The sequence below is a fragment of the Fundulus heteroclitus genome, chromosome 7 (assembly GCF_011125445.2).
Source record: "Fundulus heteroclitus isolate FHET01 chromosome 7, MU-UCD_Fhet_4.1, whole genome shotgun sequence".
Classification (NCBI taxonomy): Eukaryota; Metazoa; Chordata; class Actinopteri; order Cyprinodontiformes; family Fundulidae; genus Fundulus; species Fundulus heteroclitus.
In genome coordinates, this window is record NC_046367.1 from 2,520,771 (window position 1) to 2,541,382 (window position 20,612).

The 20,612-nt window shown below is 39.5% G+C and overlaps 1 protein-coding gene across 2 annotated transcripts in view; it reads left to right on the forward strand.

Annotated features, from left to right (window-relative positions):
• The first annotated feature begins 756 nt into the window (after positions 1-756).
• Positions 757-20,612, forward strand: part of LOC105922342 (ribosomal RNA processing protein 1 homolog B) — a 55,930-nt gene continuing 36,074 nt past the window's right edge. Inside the window, exons 1-7 of one of the 2 annotated variants that reach the window (XM_021313992.2) lie at positions 757-970; positions 1,463-1,545; positions 15,768-15,825; positions 15,918-16,003; positions 17,194-17,255; positions 17,332-17,461; positions 20,343-20,407. In XM_021313992.2, the coding sequence (XP_021169667.2) occupies positions 844-970; positions 1,463-1,545; positions 15,768-15,825; positions 15,918-16,003; positions 17,194-17,255; positions 17,332-17,461; positions 20,343-20,407 (611 nt within the window). In that variant the 5' untranslated portion in view covers positions 757-843. The remainder of the gene's footprint in view (positions 971-1,462; positions 1,546-15,767; positions 15,826-15,917; positions 16,004-17,193; positions 17,256-17,331; positions 17,462-20,342; positions 20,408-20,612) is intronic. The other variant, XM_012858235.3, reaches the window with a different exon arrangement.

Here is a 20,612-nt window from a genome sequence, read left to right on the forward strand (position 1 = left end):
GTGAGGGACTGTATGAATTCCCTATGTAAAAACACTGCTCGCGGAGAAAGCGGAAGTAGATACCCTGCTTCACCGCAGAACGGAAGTTGCATGACGTCACTGTGAAAAGGGTCTATTTGAAGCCTTCAGTTCGTATTGATGATCAAAATTATTATTTTACAGCACAGTAGTTATTTGTAAATAATAAAAAAACGTTTTTATAGTACTTTTATTTGTTAAACAAATGCTTGGGCCTGTAAAAAGGTTTTGTTCTATGGTTTCAATGTACTATAGAGTATTTCATTGTATATTATAATTATTAAAAAAAATAAATAAAGGTTATTACTTCACAGATTTCGCCCATCACGGGTTATTTTTGGAACGTATATGTACATATGTATGTGTACATGTACAAATGTGTTTGTTTATACAGTAATAAAAAACGTATAAAAATTTATGAGTGGCTGTGTTTTGAAACATACATACATCCTGTCAGAATATTCTAGTTCTTTTAACCCCACTAAGATTATTTAAACGCACTGGACAATTTGTTATAACAGCTATAGTTTTAAAGTTTTAAGGAAAAAAATCGTGAAAATTAGTTCAATATTCAACGAGTTATAGTTGATTAAAATTGATTATATGCCTGGTCAACACAATACACTGTACTGAGCTGTCGACTGCCCCAAAATGGCGCCCCCAAATCCCGTCAGCGCCCATAGGCGAAAGCGGTCGATGCGGGGTCTACTCTTATGGGAAGAAGGGGGAGGAGTCGATAGACGTCATCAGCCTGCGCCGCAGGAAAAAAAACGTGCGAGGAGGGAAGCTGAAGGGACGGGAGATTCCACGTGAAAGTGTGCTAGCATGGCATCAGTTCAGGAGCCGGAGATCCAGCTGGCTCAGAAATTAGCCTCCAATGAGAAGGCCATCCGGACCAAGGCTATGAAAAAACTACGGAAATACATCAGTGCACGCTCCCAGAGAGCCGCAGGTAGGCTAGCTGAGCGGGGCAGGAGGGAGCCAAACACGCCACGCTACTCACGGGGCCCCGCGGTTTCCACTCGGTAATGATTAGCTTTTTGCCGGCCACGATACCTTCTTCAGCCAATACTATGTAAAAACCAGGAGCCTTGAGATTAAAGGTTAATACGTGGCTGATGCACCGCGGAGGCTCCCCAGCACAGTCCCCTAGAGCTACTGCTCCAAACCAGATTACCATGCGTCTGCAGTGCTGAAGGACTGGATGCTGATCAGAGAACCCATCTTAAAGCTGGAGGTAGCTCTAAAGGGCTGGACTAGCACCCTGACTGGCAGTAGGAAAAAGCATGGACGCTCGCTCAAAAGCCAATAATAAACGCACCCAACCTGAATCTCAGAAGACCTACAGACCATAGCAGAGCCTAAGTGATCTTAGTGAGGTAGTCTCCCATAATGGTTATCTGTCATGTGTTGTGGATTTACGGATGTTGCCTCTGGTTTTCAGGTGGATTCAGTGGAGATGAACTCCTCAAGCTGTGGAAAGGCCTTTTCTATTGCCTGTGGATGCAGGACAAACCCCTGCTGCAGGTTTGTGAACACAAGAACTGACTCACATATACACCAGGAGTGTTTCCTGGGCCTGGTAACATCCCCCTCTGGGGAACGTAACCAGGAAAAAGTTTTTTATGTAGGCTTTCATGAGCATTTTTGCACCTTGTTTGAAGCCAAATACTGCAATATGTACTTTAAAATGTATTTATTTTAAAAATGAATCTTGACAATGTAAACAAGAAAAATCAGTTAAGGCATAATATTAAGGATGGTAAAATTATTCAATAGGTCTTTTCTCAACATCTGCTCACTCCCCTATCTTTTGTCAAAAACCAATGAAATTTGTTCATAATGACAACAGAAGGTATAAAATAAAAAAATAATTTCTTAGGTTTTCATTCTTTTTCTCTCAAATTTCTACCATCGTTCTCTTCCTCCACCATCTGCTGTATTCTCTGCTTAGTTCTTTGAAGGTGGATTGGGCTGAAATGTCTTGCTTTTACCTTAGCAAACCTGTATATGGCCTCCCCTTGATTGACGTTGGCCAGCATCTCCATCTCAATTGATAATACAGCCGAATGACTTGGCCGTTCCTGACTCATTCTATCCCTCAGCCATGTAGCATGTAGATGGTACTGAATTTACAAAACTTGCTTTCCAGACCCTAGAGGTGCTGAAATGTCCTGCGATATCTTGATCAGAGCAGGAAGGTTTTATAGAGTGACATTCACACTTTCAATCTGGCATGCCCAGCGAGTCTTTGGCCCCATTTACACTACCCTTGTTAAACCGATCCGTGTCGAGCGCGGTCCGAGCTTGGATCAGTTAAAGGGTAAGTCCGGTCAACAAAGAAAAATCAGGGGATCATTAGCTATAACTAAAACAAATATGTTTGCGGTTATTTAATGAATTTAGAGTTAATCAATAAGAAAATAAAAGCATAAATTGTCGTCTGGATCACTGTGTATGGGGGCGGCCATTATTGCCCAAATATGAGCAATAATGGCCGCCTGACATCACATCCGGTCACGTGATTAAGCAAAGCGGCGACAGCATTTCTCCGCGCTTTCCAAGCAAAGTCAACAGGAGCCGTTCTACACAGCTGCGATCATCAACAATTTTTTTCGGATTTCCAGAGGACTTCACCATTAAAATGCACCAGAGCTATTGTTGAAGCAACAATGGTCATGTGCATGGCAGTTGGATGTTCCAATACATCGGGCAAGAGTGGAAAAAACAGTTTTTTTTCACCTTTCCGATTCATCCTCCACCATGGGCTGTTTTGTTGGAATACCTACTTGAAGAGAGAGGATTTGCCATCGAACCTCTGGCCAGAGAGAAAACAGGTCGTCTGTAGCCAATATTTCGAAGAAGAATGTCTTGAAGATGACATGAGAGCAACACTTTTTGGTAGGTTTTTCTTTTTCATAAGGTAGAATTTGCCGGAAAAATTTGTTTACCCGACCATAGCGGCGGAGGGATACGACACATTTAGGAAGAGTGCTCACTGTGGCGAATCCCACTTATTTTATACGACTTAGGTCTTCTTTTTCTAAAGTTGCTTGTAAATTTCATGAGTTGCGGATTGCAGTTATTTGGGCTTGTTTCTGAAAGTGAAGTCGCTTGTTTGGGCTCTAAACTTAGTGACGCTGAAATATCCCTCGGCCTCATAACGCACTGCAGCTCATTCTGACAGGAGAGTAAACTCAGAAGGAGCCGACCTGCCTGTATTTTCTGCAGTTTACGATTGCAATAACTGATAACTGCTGAAAGTAGATTAGGCGGTGCAGATCATCATTTTGAGCAGAGATTGGTTGTAAAGATGAGTTTCATACTCATCTTATAACGTTGCAGAACCCAACCCATAAACCGTACTTTAATGCATATTTGTTGTCTTTTTATGTCTCTAAAATGTAAAATTAGTATTAATTTAAATTTAAATGGTTAATGCCATGTCTATCTTTGTTTAAGGGGTTGACAAAAATATTTTGGCATGAAAACGGATATTTATTTACAAGGGGACAGATGGGGCATTGGGACTTGCTCTACAGCCGATCCCGGCAGTGACGTCACAAACTGGGAGGAGGCAGTACTGTTCTTCATTAAGATGGCTGCTCCGATAAAAGGACCTTCAAATGAAAATTACTCTTAATTAAAAAGCTAATCATTTATTGAACAGTATGTAATAATTTTATATTTAAAGTACTTTCAGCAGTTTGAATTCTGATTTTGACCGGACTTCTCCTTTAAAGGTATACTATGCAACCGGGGTTGATTTTCCAGCGAGGCTCCCCCCAGAGGGCGAAAGTAAAAGTGCACTGTCATAAAGATGCTCAGCTGTTCTGGTTTCTCCATCAAGCCAGGCGCGGTTGTTTTGAGCTTAGCAGACAGGCGAATGGAACGATAAGTCGAAAAAACGGCAGTACAAACAATGACTAACACAGTGAAAGTATGAACATCAGGGTTTCCCGCAGCGCTATCTTGGCGAGGCGGCCGCCTCGCCGAACTCGCGCTACCGCCTCGCCAACATAAAAAATAATAATAATAATAATAATAAAAAACTCGATATGCTTGCATGTTTATTTGACGTTAACACGCGGTTCTTTGTTGTTGCTTTCGCGTGTGCATATAGTGAATGGCAGGGCAAAAACACATGGAGTTCTCGCCGTAAAGCAAGACCGAGGTGTGTGTGTGTATATGTGTGTGTGTGTGTGTGTGTGTGTGTGTATGTGTATGTATGTATGTATCGCAAACAGAGCAAATGCAACGGATAATGCATTAGATACAGCCGATACTTTAATGTTTCTAATGCTGATTATTCATTGAATCATTTGAATTTAAATATTTAAAATACTTTCACAGCAAAAATTACATGCGATTAATTTAGATTAATTAATAACAGTATGTAATTAATTAGATACATTTTTTTTTAAATCGATTGACAGACCTAATCTCTGTTTGTTACCTTTTTATATTTATTTATCGACGTCTATATCAAATCTGACAAGTTATACAGTTCATTCAACAATAGGATCGAATCAGCAGATATGCAGAGCCCAGGTATTGGATCGTAAATGAATGGTCGGTGCATCTCTAGTTATAAAGGTTATCAACTTTGGAATAACTAAAGACTTTTACATTCTTTTACTCAACCCCTTACATTACAAACGCACAGATATTCTGTCTCTGCGCAAACACAATCACGCACTCTCTGCTGAGATATAGGTTACGTACCGATGGCAAGATGTAATCGGTACCCAAAACACTGCAGTCAGGTCCATTCGTTTAGTTGAGCTGCCATGTTTGGTGCGTTGTCCGTCGTTATGCAGATGGGATTTTCTTTCTGTAAATTCCAGCTAGCAAGTCCCTCTCTCAAGCCAGCAGCATTTATTTTCCCCTGTATGGTCGTCCGGGAAGTAGGAAGCTTGAAGGTAGCGAGCTTTAAGATTTAAGTCTTTGTCAATATAATGCATTGTTGGACTCTGGTATGGCTCCGCCGTACGACTTGTCCACAAATCGGTGGTAGTTGCAAAAAAATCCACTATTTTCAGCTCCTCAGCAACTCCTGGCTCTGCATTTTTTGTATAGCTCAGGTATCAGAATCAGACATACTTTAATAATCCCAGAGGGAAATTACTTGGCGGCTTGGCTAAAATATGTGCGTGAAGGCATTAAATACTACTTATCCATCGTGCTTACCAAAACCGTAAACCCAGGCCTGGTGACTATACTAACGGGCATCATGTCTTTAGCTATAAACTCCGTTATTGCCAGAGTTATTTCAGCGGGCCGTTTCACATCATGTTCATAAGGAGTGACACTTTGAAACAGTTCGGTCAGTGATCCCTGTCGGCTGGTACTTTGCTTACTTGACGTTGAGGCACTGGTAATTGCCATTCTAGTCATGCAACTATGATACACGGCCTTGTGGTGTTTTCTAAGGTGTTAAAAAAGGTTTGTCGTGTCACCTCGTGAGGTAGCAACAATAGCAAGGCATGTCCGCCACAACACCTGACGTTGCGCAGCGTCTTCTTTTTTAAACCCAAAGTAATTCCACACAAGTGACGTACTGCTCCTCTTTGGTACCAGACCTTCAGTTGTGTCGGTTTTTGTCCAGCCTGATGTCATTGTTCAGCAGGTTACTCGCAGACGAGATTCGACTTTCCCTCCGTGCTCCTTTGCTAGCAAGTCACCCCCGAACACGTAACCCGTCAATTCACGGCTTTTGCGGTTAGAAAATCTCGTTTTATCCTATCGCGATATTATTGCAAATGCAATTAATCGTTCAGCCCTAGTTGGTGTGTAGAGAAGGCTCAGGCTTGTAGACGTGAGTGAAATACATTTAAATGAACAAACATGTTTCTTTACTAAAATATAAAATGTATTAATTTATACATATGATTTGTAATACTAAACGTCTTTGTTTAGGAGCATAAATCAAGGTATTTCTGTATGAAAGCACATATTCAAGTTTTCAGTATGAAATCATGTAATTTATCCATTTATTATACCATATGACTGTTAAGGAGCATACAAAAAATATTTTTATGTGTAACAGTGTCCTGTATGATAACCACATCTCTGCTTTTTGTAACAAACCAAATTGTGAAAATCAGGCAAAAGGGTTATGATTTATTGTAACTGGGCAGACAGCTTCCTCAGTACAAATAAATGTACTGGGGTAGCATGAGAGACCCATCCAAAATTGCAGTGGCAGTGGCAGGTCCATATGTCTATGGTTGCAGTGACATATCAGAAACTTGCTGTGTTAGCCAACCCCGCATCAAACAGTTTTGTGCATCAAAGGCGTGTCCTCATTGTTCGCATTGGGAATGCTTGAGAACATTGTTGTTAAAATAGCAACAGGTTTAAATTGTGTATAATTAACCTAAAAAGTAAATCGGAATATGTAATATGTTGACGTCTGTTAAAGTCAGGTTATCTTTTTTTATTATTTCAGTTTACGTCTCATGTTGACGTGAGTTCAGTTTAGGCTTGGTTATCTTTACCTATTTCAAGGGGAGGCTCACATTCAATGAATTTGAAAACCCCTGATCTAAGGGACACTGCTGTCTGTATACTTCAGAAAATTTCTGTCCAGAAAGTTAACTAAGAGCAATGCAAAAAAAGGTGCCACAAAGTGGCACTTGGATGTCCATACCTGTCACAAATGCTGGATAAAGTAGGAAATAGTTTGCTTAACTGAGTTTTAGAATAGTGTAGACAATGAAGAACTTTATATTGAATAAGTTGTGATGTATCAAGAGCCATGGTATCCAGGGTAATGTCAGCATACCACCAAGAAGGATGAACCACATCCAACAGGATTAAGTGTGGACGCAGGAGGAAGCTGTCTGAAAAGGATGTTTGGGTGCTAACCCGGATTGTATCCAAAAAACATAAAACCACGGCTTCCCAAATCAAGGCAGAATTAAATGTGCACCTCAACTCTCCTGTTTCCACCAAAACTGTCCGTCGGGAGCTCCACAGGGTCAATATCTACGGCCGCATTGCTAAAGCCAAACCTTTGGTCACTCGTGCCAATGCCAAACGTCGGTTTCAATGGTGCAAGGAGCGCAAATCTGACAATTTGAAACATGTATTGTTCTCTGATGAGTCCACCTTTACTGTTTTCCCCACATCCGGGAGAGTTGCGGTGTGGAGAAGCCCCAAAGAAGCGTACCATCCAGACTGTTGCATGTCCAGAGTGAAGCATGGGGGTGGATCAGTGATGGTTTGGGCTGCCATATCATGACATTCCCTTGGCCCCATACTTGTGCTAGATGGGCGCGTCACTGCCAAGGACTACCGAACCATTCTGGAGGACCATGTGCATCCAATGGTTCAAACATTGTATCCTGAAGGAGGTGCCGTGTGTCAGAATGACAATGCACCAATACACACAGCAAGACTGGTGATTGGTTTGAGGAACATGAAAGTGAAGTTGAACATCTCCCATGTCCTGAACAGTCACCAGATCTAAATATTATTGAGCCACTTTGGGGTGTTTTTGAAGGAGCGAGTCAGAAAACATTTTCCTCCGCCAGCATCACGCCGTGACCTGGCCACTATCCTGCAAGAAGAATGGCTTAGAATCCCTCTGACCACTGTGCAGGACTTATGTCATTCCCAAGACGAATTGACACTGTATTGGCCACAAAAGGAGGCCCTACACCATACTAATAAATTATTGTGGTCTAAAACCAGGTGTTTCAGTTTCATTGTCCAACCCCTGTCCAACCCCAATATCTTTGGCCCATGCATCTCTAACATGAAGGGATGAAATAGTGGTGGTGAAAACACCCATAAATTGTGAACTTTGAAACATCCCACCTCCAAATTAGTCATTTGGAAGTGGAAAGTTTGGTAAGTAGATCATAAGATATGCTTTGGAGGCAGACCAAGACGAAAAAAAAAATATTTGAGGGTAAGTCATACTTATAAGAATAAAATAAAGTAGTGAAGCTAAGGTTTTCAGTGTTGCGTTATGGGACTTAATCTGTGTCCAGCCTGAGCAGGTGGTGGCTGAGAAAACCTGCTCCTTATTTCCAAAAGGTCCACGACCTTGCATTGCACGCCCAGTAATAATAATGAAACACTTGAAGACCAAAGCCACCCTCCTCCCTTCATTTCTGCAAATGAACCATAGATATCCAAGGCAGTTTATATTACCGGATAAAGGGCATAATAATTGAGCCCAACAGCAGTAAGAAAAACAGGGTTCAGCAAAAGATAAATGAATTTCGGAAGTACTACCATTTTGACATGTCCAACCAAAGATGGTGTCAGAAGCCTCCAGTCGTCAATCCAGTTCTTGAGTCTAGATATCAGGTCCAGATTATTTAATTTGAAAAGTAATTTAGGGTTTCTGGGAATCTTGATCCACAGATAAACAAAAAATAGTCAAAAGATAATTTGAAAGGCAAACTATTTAAGAATTCAGAATGAAAACTGTTAAAGCCAAAATAAAAGATTTAGACCTATTAATACTAAACACAAAGGGCTCCATCCAATGGCGATAGCCAGAGGCTCCAACAACAGGCCAAATAGAATAGGAGACAAACGGCAACCTTGTCTGGCACCACGGAGCAGTGGAAAAGCTGGAGACCGATCTCTGTTGGCCGAGATCGATCATATAGCATCCTGATCAAAGACAAAAATTGGGCCCAACATTACGTTTCTTGAGAACACAAAACATATACCTCCACTCAACCTGATCAAAAGTCTGCTGTGCATCCAAAGATATAACCCCAAAATTAGGAGGAGTGGAGGCATACATAATATTTAGGAGCCATCTAGTAGATGTAGAAAAATGAAAATCTTCCTGGGATAAAACCAGACTGATCAGCATGTCTCAAAGTGCCGATATGTGCGGACAGCCAATTAGCCAGGACCTTTTACCAGTATGATCCCACATTAGTAGGATACCCTTCTTTTTTAGGTAAAATACACATTGTTAGCATCATAAAAAAGTGTCTGGAAAATACCCGACCTTCATGGATCATCCCTTACGAAAGAAAAATATATTTACCAATATATTACTCAAAATATATTGTAATATATTTTTCTCTACAATATATTATATTCTTTATATATGGAATTATATATTGATGAAACATATATTTTGCAATATATTATATATTGTTGTAATATATTGCAATATATTTCAAAATATACTGATTGCCGCTTTCCATATATTGCCATATATTTAACATGAATATATAATTTATATATAAAATATAATATATATATATATATATATATATATATATATATATATATATATATATATATATATATATATATATATCCAAAAATTTATTTAATTTTATATTATCCACCATAATGTATTGCAATTTTATATGGGAAAATGTATTGGTAAATGTCTTTTTAATATATTGGCAAATGTATGTTCAATATATTGTAGAAAACATTTTAAAAATACATTAAGTTATATGGAAACTTGACATGTTTATATGAGCAAATCTTAAGATAATTAACACAGACTAATGGGTATCAAAAGCCATCTTTATTTTCTTTTAAACAGGCATAAATCCAGAGGTTGTACATTGCGTTGTAATTTTTTTTTTAACGGCACAAAATATAGAGCAAATTCTTTCACAGAATACACAGAAAATCTTAACATCCTGTAACGGCACAGCATACCAGTATAAGGTACAAAATATAAATTCAAATAATTTAACACTTTCAGCATTGAAAAGTATTGCTGAAAGTAATGAAACGGAACTAAAATACAAAAACAATTCTTTAAGGTGCTGACACTACCTCCTCTCGTTGTTGGGACACTGCAAAAACAATATATGAGTGACACTCTTACATGCTTTTACACTTCACTTGGTGTCTTAGCTCACAGATTCGACTGTTGATGGACTTCCTAACATCAGCTTAGCTGTCGGAAACTGGTTTTGAACTGCATCTGTGGAACAGAACAATAATTATCCTAGTCCGTGGGCCAGAATCTGTAGGACGCTTCTTTAAGAAGTTTCGTATGAACTGTCAGGGGGCAACTTTCTTCCACCGGGAAAAGTTGCTACACATAGCAGTGAACTCAAAACACCAATGTTCCCACGTTTTCACTTGCACATTAATAAGTTATAGCCGATAAAAAATCTAAACTGTGGCGCTCCGGTCCAAGAGGTCACGTGATTCGATTTTTGCTGCTCAGCCAATCAGATCGCTGTATTGTCAGCTGTGCGCGTTCACCAGTTCATCATGGCTGCGCTCGTAAGATGTTTGTATGCATTTGTTTCCAGACGAAGAAAGCCCAATAATAGCATTTTCTGGTGCCAGCTGGCTGAGATCTTGATGGCAAGAAAAAAGAAATAGTCCAGACCATCCGTCCATCCATCCATCCATTTTCTAACACGCTTATCCCCGCTGGGTTTACGAGGTGCTGGTGCCGATCTCCAGCTGTCAATGGGCGGGACGCGTTGTATAAACGCGTTGTGCCAAATGAGTTATCCCCTTCGGAATTTGTAGAATTTTGTATTGTATTTTTGAAATCAATGAAAGTTTTAACCTTCAGCTTTGTGAAGTCTAAATATTTTAAATATGACATTCTAATAAAATGAAATAGATTTTTTAAACTCCTAATACATTGTTCTATTTTTAAAAGAGACGTATCTTGTTTTGTTAATATAGTTAATATCTCTATATGGTTCTTGGTTGAATTAAAATCTTATTAAATGTGATAATTTTGGCTGTACCTTTATTCAGTGTTCATTTGATCACACGTGAAATCCGCTCTATATGATCCATTCATGCGGGTCAAAAAGAAAAGAAAAAGATAAAAGACGAACAAGCAGACAGCTGTGATGAAGGTGGATTTTTGGTTTAAGCAGACAGACATGCGACAATCTAATAACATAAAGCTAATATTTTCGTGACACATGTGAAAATGACCACAGAGCCGTTTACTTTCTCATAACGTGTTATAAGTGATCAATCGAGTTTTAACCGACATAGCAATCCTTTATGATCGCACTAACAAGTGTTACATTTTCAGTTTTTTCACACTAACTGAACGATAATGTAACGACACCATTGCTATATTTCGTAATGAAAAGTAAAAGATCTTCATTTCCACGCCTAATAGGTTGGAAATGAGGCGGAGTTGACTGGGTTCATTCTTCCAGTTGAATGCGCTCTCGGCGCACGGAATACAAATTCTGGCGGGGATAAGTCGTTTGGCACATCGACACCTGTTGCCTGTGCTATTCTAGCGCAGCAGGTCTTGGTGATATCACAGTAAATTGGGCAAAAGTCTGGACTATTTCTCCCCTGCGATGGACTGGCGACCTGTCCAGTTTATACTACGGCCCTTGCCCATTGACAGCTGGAGATAGAGACTGGCACCTGGCGAACGCAGGGATAAGCGTGTTAGAAAATGGATGGATGGATGGACGGATGGTCTGGGCTTTTTCTTTTTTCTTGCCATCACGATCACTGCCAGCTGGCGCCAGAAAATGCTATTATTGGGCTTTCTTCGTCTGGAAACCGATGCATACAAACATCTTAGGGGCGCAGCCATGATGACGTGGTAAACTCGCTCAGCTGACAATACAGTGATCTGATTGGCTGAGCAGCAAAAATCGAATCACGTGACCTCTTGGACCGGAGCGCCACAGTTTAGATTTTTTATCGGCTATAACTTCTTAATGTGCAAGTGAAAACGTGGGAACATTGGTGTTTTGAGTTCACTGCTATGTGTAGCAACTTTTCCCAGTGGAAGAAAGTTGCCCCCTGACAGTTCATACGAAAAGTCACCCTACAGATTCTGGCCCATGGCCTATAGGGTAGTTCACGCGTGACGTCCCGCGTGACGTCAGTGCTACAGCCGGGTCCCGCTGGTAGGCAAAAACAGTACTGTTCTCGTCTACTACATGACAAAACGGGTGATTTAGAGCATACTTTTAGTTAGTTTATTTTTGGAATCTAAACAATGCCTACGACTTGTTGTGCTCCCGGTTGCACAGAGAGGCATTCCAAATCGTTGGATGTACGTTTCTGTCGTTGACTGAAGGAGCAAGGACGAAGAAAGAAATGGATATTTTCAATGAAAAGAGCGCAGGCAGACACTCCCAATGGACTGGGGGAGCCATCATACTACGACAGAATTTGCAGTCTACACTTCATCTCCGGTAAATACAACTTAATTCTGCTTTAGTCATTGTTCTACTTAAATAGCGGCGGAGGGGAGGTGGCGATCGCTACACAGGCCGGAGAAGCGGTAGCAGCAGCAGCTGCTGCTGGAGCCTTTTTTCCTGATATAAAATAATTGTAGCCGTCGAGTGGTTTCAGGGGCTTTCGTGCTCTCTCGTCTGTACTGGCCTGCCGTGTTTATAAGGCAGCTATATATGTGCGGTACGGAACACTTGGCCAGCATTTCACAGACTCGCTCCATCCCTTCAGGCTTTTGCTGTGTGGATCTGGCAATCTGATACCATCAACCATTAACTTACTCTTAAAACGATCTTGTAGTACGTTATCTAAAGAAGAAAAATACGCAGAGAACTCGTCAGTTTCTCTGTTTGTGTCCGCCATTGTGTTCGCCTTTTGCCTACCAGTCCGGCACGCATGCGCGAAAAACCCGCATCAAAACAATAACAATGAACTGGTCTATGAGGAGGACATCAAAGAGGACCATCAGTAGTACCCGTGCCATACCATTGGCAGTGGTGCAAGTTTTTGCAGTTTCCCAACAATGTGATGAGACAGTGATGTCGTTCCCGATTTTCACCCTCTGGAAAAAAAATCATATAAAACATCAAAATTAGAGCATGAGCAAGGATGACACAAGGAAAGTCACTACAAGCATTAGAATGAAAACCCTAAAGAAAAATGCCACAAGCCATGGACGTCACAATAATTATATGTGGAGGTGACGTTGCCCCATCACATTTGAAAGCTATGGATTACTGTCCCCAGAAAAGGATGACCACCACTTCCTTTGATATTATGAGTTAATCAGGATCTGACTTTTTCCAGGACAGAGCTTGTCCTGGAAATCAGGAATCAGCTGTAACTGATAAGTGAGAAAGAGGAAACATAGTGAACAGATACCTGCAGAAAGTGGTGCTGGAAAAAGTGCAGATAAAGAACAGGCACACAAGGCGTAGGTAGTACTGGCCAGTTAACCACCACTTTATTGTTCTATTTAAAGCCTACAAGTATACTAATACTGCTTAATGACATGTGCTGAGATACTCCTGGTTGAGGGTGTTTGGAAGAAACGGCAGCACTTGTGCTTTCAGTGGAACCACTGGGTTACTTGTGTTTGTGAAATGATGTGAGAATCTGTATTCTCAGTCTGCATGAGATTCCCCTTCCTGGATTCAACCTGGTTCTTCCAGCTGCTCCTGTCTGCCTCCGCTGTGGTGCTGTTCAGGCTCCCCGTCTGCTTACATTGTGTGCATAAGATCCCTGTTGAGCCTAAATAAACATCTTAAACTGTCTCTGTTCTCCGACTGTGTCTGCATGTGGGTCAAACGCCTCAAAACCATGACAACCTTTTATAAGAAAATTCAAAACATTAAATACTTACTTGTAAAGATCTGGAAGGTGAGCAAAGTGATCTTTCCCCAGGGCCGTCACTCTCAGGTCCGTCAACATCTTTGTTAGTCGTGGTGTTGATTGAGACAAGTTTTCTCACCTCCACCAGCAATCTCTGAGGGAGGGAAAAAAAAGTACAATTTTATACATTTTAAAAATACAGCAACCATGAAGACTAATATTGTCCAAGAAGCTACAAATCAATTGACAGTTAAATGCCCATGTTAAACAACATTGCTCGTTTAAATGTCTACTTATTATGCCTGTGAGTGCTCCACCTGACGTACAGTAATGTTTGACATCAGTTGATACTTGCCTTTAACTACCATGTTCCGCAGTTTTGAGTTTTCTTTATGTAAGGCCTTGATCTGGCTCTGCATATCTCTGGTTACGTCGTTGCTTTCCTGGTTTGACGATTCTGCTGGGCCGGGGCTGAACTGATTATCCCCCAACAGTAGTTCCTCCTCCAACCGTCTTGGAGCTGCAACTTTGGCCTTTTTCTTTAAGGCAAGGTATACATTTTTTATTATTTAGTCATGGATAATTCAATATACTAATGATGCATAGTGTAAAATTAATCTCTGTTAAATTACCTGTTTTGGATTTCCAGACCCGGATGCCTTGTCACCAGGACCAAAATATTCTTCACTAAAGTCCACCTGTTTTCTTTTTTTCACCCTCTTGGTCGGCATGTTCTCCGGTTCTAGATCCAAGGCTTCCATTTCCCGCTCAGCAGGTCTCAGTGTAGATTCTTTTTCTGCATTAGTTTATAGGAACAAATTTAATAATAAACTAACCACTGCAATTAATAAATACTGCAGAAAAAACGTGCCAAATTCTAGATTGCAAAATAGTAAAATAAGGATAGATTTTTGTATCTTTTTTCTTCTGTTATTTTGAAAATTTAGAAATAAGAATATACATTTTGACAAACGTGTAACAAACATTGTGTTGCTGTATTTGATAATACAGTAAGTGGTAAAATATAAGTGATGTTGAGTGTGTATAAAACCAACTTGCCTGCTAATTGAAGAACTACAGCATCTGCGACGGGCCATCCGTTAGCAGGTTTCTTGCTAGTAGTTGTTCGGCATTCAACAGGAAATGTCCTGTCTTTCGTATCATCTGGGTAAAAATCCACCATGCATTTCACCGCAATTATGCTGGTTCTATCTTTGTCAGGTCCCTTCGCCCAACGTACAAGAGCAAACCGATATTTTGCCATTTTTGCTAGACAACGGCTTTTCGTTTCTGCTGCTCGCACTCAAATCAACCGACTCACCAGCATTCGCGCCTACCACTGTGCGAGTTGTAAATATGGCAGGCTATTTTAACATTTATTAACTGGAACGTTTGTATTACAGATATGTCAAATACATGTTTTCCTCGTCAAAATGACCATTTCAGATATCTAAAATAATATTTTCCATATATAAACGGCTACTTAAAATGTGCAAATACTTCTATGTATCTGAAACTTAATTGTTACTATCAGGCTTTTTTTTGACATCCTGAAATTCAGTTTCTATTGGCAAAAATGTAATTTATGAAATCTAAAATTACAGTTATGACTATTAGGAGTTAAATTTTTACTAGAAATAATCCTATTTTAATGTTCTAAAAATGGAACAACAGAGAGGAGAGCGCATTTAATAAATGTCAAAACTGCCTGCCATACATCTAAGAATTCTGGCCAGTCTCGAGTCATGCCTGTTTTCAAGTTTTCATGCCTGTTTTCAAGCGAACGTCATGCTCCCACAGAGACAAACAAGATGGACTTTATTCGACTGAAAAGAAAATATATCCTAGGTTCTGATCATGGACATTCCAAGCAGAACAAGACGATTATGGGGAAAAAACATTTTGCTTTTGGGCAAAAGTGTGATAAATCACATACCTTCTTATATTAATCAGTATATACACATATATGGTATATGCTTATATTGCAATATATTTGAAAATATAAATACTAAATATCATATATGGGAATATATTTACTCATATATTGCATGATATTTACCAGTATATTGCAATATGTTTTTGTTTTGTAAGGGATTACATCTGTTTTAGCTCAGGTTTGCTAATGTTTGTTGTCATCCTTTAAGAAATATTGCTTACAAGTAATCACAGTGCTGGCTCTACCTCCTATTGTCATATTTACTAAATCATCACTGTTGTTTCCTAAGGAGGAACTGTCTAATCAGATCTCAGCCCTGATCCACAGCTTCCATGACATCGACAAACGTAAGTTCCTCCCGCATCCCTTCATAGTTAGTTTGTTCTTAATGATAGCTATACCTGCTGTGTTGGCTAATGAAGAGCTTTTTCCCCTACAGAGCTAATGTACCTAGAGAGCTTCCTGCAAACCTTTAAACGAGAGTGGACCGGGATTGACCGGCTGCGGATGGACAAATTCTACCAGGTTTGTGCCCTTTGCGATGGAACTGGGACAATTTACTGACAGCTGACCTGAGCCCAATGGAAACTTTGGGGATTGATAAATCAATCCTTATATTATAGTTGGTTTTGTAAGTAGGGCTGTCATAAACGATTATTTTAGTAATGGATTATTCTATTGATTATTCAGATGGTTACTCGAGTAGCAATTTACAAGACTGCCTGACTGTAAAGTTTGAACTAGAAGTGCATTCATCTAAGGCATCCCGCGCCCGTAGTTTGCGCTAGCAACAATAAACCAAGTTAATTCAATATAAAAGTTACGTTTATTTTGGCCTTATGTTAGAAACAGGGCAGTGTAGTCCAACCACTCTGTCCTCCCGATAGATAGGTCTCCCTCTCAGGAGAGAACGGTGTACGTGTAGGGGCACAGTCATATTACAGACTTGGGAAGAATATTTAATGTGCTTTATGGTCCCAAAAAATACAGTATAAGTGTGCAAAGTTTGCTGTTGGAAGAATGCTTGTGCTCGAATCATTCTTTTCAATTGTTGTCCTAATAACAGCTGTTTGGGCTGCTATTCACCAAACAATACCTTACAGACCAAGAGTTATTTATTAAACATTAAATAACTGTGCTTATTGGCACATCTCTCACACGGGAACTTTACTGAAAATGTTATGCTGCTGTCAAAAATTGAGCAGTTCAAGTAAATGTTTAGCCTGACGGGGAGGCCAATAAAGCATGGCACCCTGCCAGACTTGTAATACGGTGGGGGGAACTTTGTGGTTTGAATTTGAGAACATTTAAAAGTCGAACTGAAATAGGGTTTGGAATAGGGTTAAGAATGTTTTTTTTTTTTTATATATATATATATATATAAATGCGTCAATGTTTTAGAGCAACATAAAACGGTCAATAAAGCTCCCATCTGGGAGAAAAACTGGTCTACATAGCTAACACCCTAGCTGTTATTAGCTCGACGCACTGTACGTCCACGGCATGCTGCGCTCCTCCTTCGAGCAGAATAATGCAACGCTGCCCTCCACTGTAGCGCGCCGTGGAGGGCATGGCGCGCTACCATGGATTAGTTAATTTTCTTGTGGGAAATCCTGTGAAATGTTTGCACCTTTATCGGTATCAATACTGCAAAAACATGCAAAGTTGTCAAACGTATTTAAATTTCCAAATGACGTTTCATGTATCCCCTACAGCTGGTTCGCTTCATGTTCAGACAAACTTTTGATGTTCTGAGGAGAACAAGATGGGAAAGCAGGTAAACCTTTAGGGAAACTGTTCTTCATTGTGATTGTAACAGCATTCAATATCAATAACTGTTTGTGTTTTTTCAGCGCTGTTGGCAAGTTTTTGATTCTGCTCAAGTCTCATCTCCTTCAAAATGACAGTGAGGTGCCCTCTGGACTGCTTTTACACATCCTGGACCTTTACATGACTGAGCTAGCAGCTGTTGGTGCTGCAGAGGTACAACATCACAACTGTTACACATGGTGCTTAAAGGAGCAATTGAAATGTACTCCAAAATTGGCAAACTCTCACTCGGGATGGAAGTAACATTCCCTATAAACAATCAGTCCTCTCCATCAGCAATGTTTTTGTCATGTTTATCCAATTTCAAACCCAGAGCTTCTACCACACTTCAGAGTGTAGCCTGTGTTTACTTACTGGTACCTGAGCCAATCATATGAGAGTTCTCAAAACAGAAGGCAGTATTTGGCATTTTATCTTGGCCAAAGAGCAGCAGCCTGCAAACATTGAAGCCAGTAAGAGAAGCAGATGAGAAATTGAACAGAATACATCATTTACCTTGCCTGTGGAAGTAAAAAGTCAGTGGAGTTCCGCGCCTTTGAGAATTGATTGTTTTCTGTGAAGGCATTGTATACGTGTTGTTCCAATTTGTAACACTAGGTGTCAGTATTAGTTATTGTTCTTTTAAGGTTTTTAAAGGGTTGGGCATTGGTGGAATTTGATTCTGATTTGTCGAATCGATTCTGGTCCCTTTCGATTCTCGATTCCGAATGTTTTATGCAGGGTCAAAAACACCTCTTGGTGACGACCTTGGCTTTGTGTGTTATCTGCTGTTTCCCTGGTAACTGCTCTTCAAAGGCCCCAGCCTCTGTAATCTCATAATCCATAACATGATGGCTAACCAGAGTTCTTTCAGTGTGAAGTAGTCTAAACTTCTCATTGAACTAGGGATGCAAGTTATCAATTAATGATCAATTAATCAACTGACAATAAATTAAAAAGTGGCCATTTTCTTTAAAACCCAAGTTTTATCTTGTTTTAAGAGTGTATTTTCATAACAAAAAGGGCTATTGTTTTATAATATGCAGAATTTTAAGAGACACCATTATAATTTACCAGTTTGTGTGACTTGTATTAAATGCAAAAATTTTTTTTGACATATTTATAAGATATAGCAAAACTGGAACCTATTAGGTTACTGAATAGAGTTGTCCATAGAATAAAATATGTGAAACACTAATAATCCCCACTAAAGCTCTCACCATCACCTGAGTTTTTGACATCATGTCTTTTTATATCATTTATTTATTTATTATTTTTGCGTAATGCCCTCCACGTTTATCACATTCCTGCACTGTGAGAGCAATAGTGAGTTTTGGTTGAGAAGTTGACTCTGCGCCGCCAAGAAGCCGGCTGAATGGGAGCTATTTAGCTGACATCTTAAGGAGTTTGAGTGTTTATATAAGGGCTGGATGATAAATCCATTTAATCAATTAATATGAATTTGCAATTAAAAAATGTTTAGATTTTTATTAAGAAAATATTATTTTCCCAATGCAGTCATTAGGCTTCCACGAAGAGAAAAGCAATGCTGAATATATGTTTAGGAAAATATACTGTCAAAATATTGTAAAGAAGACACGTTACCATAAGACGAGACATTTTAATATATTCATTTACATATTTTTTTTTTAAGTTGGTTTGAAATTACAGAAGTGGAGTGAAGCCTGTTCTTAGCGTATTGTGTAATACCACTAGCAGCAAATATTGTTATATTTTTATTGTTTACAATGGCAGGTTGTACTAAGTTTTTTTTAATTTCAGGTCAACTCCCAGACAAAATGCTTGAGGTAAAAGGAAGTTTGTAAAAAAAAAAATTATAATTTTGTGAAAAGGAGGGGGAAATTTGTAATCAGATTTTGCATAATAAAATCTGAGATTTTATTTTCAAGCCATATTGCCCAGCCCCTTTTATAAACTGAACCGCATAAAGAGCATTTTGCATCCTTGTTGTCATTGAACAGTGCAGAAATAATACCGCACTGGACTCCATTTAGGGCGAGTCATGTTGTATTTGCCATTACTTTTTTCTCTTACTTATAGGTGCAAAGCCACGTTATGTGACTTTGTTTATTTATTTATACATCAGTAGCTCACTCTGGTTGCATACAAAATTTTAATGAAAGATTATTACTTCCTGCTGGTGTATTAGTTGTTGCTTTGGTGTTTTATTCATTGTTTTTGGGCAATTTTGTGAATAAAGTTTTTTGTGTCAATCTATAATTAATAAATAATTTTTATCGGAAGCACATACTGCGCATGTGCAGCAGGGGTTAAAACAAGGAAGCAGCTATAAGCATCTCTAGGCGAAACAATGAAGAATGTTCCAAGATCTAATGGGGGGGGGGATGCAAAACAAAAAAAATTAAATTCTAAGAGAGAAAAGTCAGGAATGCCACTGGGAAATAAAATATGACCATTGGTGTTGACTGATGCGTATGCTAGTCTTCAGACCTTGGACCTATGAATTTCAGGGAGAACCTCATCACTATCTGTATCTGGCAGATTATGATGTCTACAGAAAACCTTAGGTTTTTAACGAGGTTTAATGAGCAAACTATTTGAATTTACACAGAATGTCAAACATAGAAGTTACTTTGAAATTTTCCAGTCACAGTAGGAAACTAGGCAGACAGCTCTCAAAATATAACAATGTAAAAGGAGAAAGAAATTATGGTAAAAGGATCCGCTCTTCCAGCTGAATGTGGCTCCCCATGCAGGGGAACCTGTATGGGGAGCCACATTAATCTGTTGGGGTCACCTACCCTAGCTCACACAAATCCTGAGGTGTTGATCATCCCCCCCCCCCCCCTTTTGTATGATCTTATAGACCAGTTCATTGTTATTGTTTTGATGCGGGTTTTTCGCGCATGTGCGCCGGACTGGTAGGCAAAAGGCGAACACAATGGCGGACGCAAATATATATATTTATATATATAATTATCCAGGCTTTAATCACTGAGTATCTAGTTTAGAAATTAAATGTGCACTGGTTGTTCCAAATTTTATTTACAAATGACTCTGTTTTGTTTTGCAGCTCACAGCTGATCAGAACCTAACTTTTGTCGAACCATTCTGCAGGAAAGCAGCCAAAACGAAGAAGTAAGTTTTCCTGTACCTGCTCAGGATGAAGAATGGGGTTCCTTAGCTTAGAACTGTGTGCAATCTTGTATTTGTTTTTTTGTTTTTTTATCAGTAAAAAAAAAAAAATCCCACCAGCAATCCTTATTACTGGTTTCTGAGAGATCCCAGGAAGAAACAACTGGAGTTTCTTAGGCTGCAGCTTGAATTTGGCACTTGACCATTG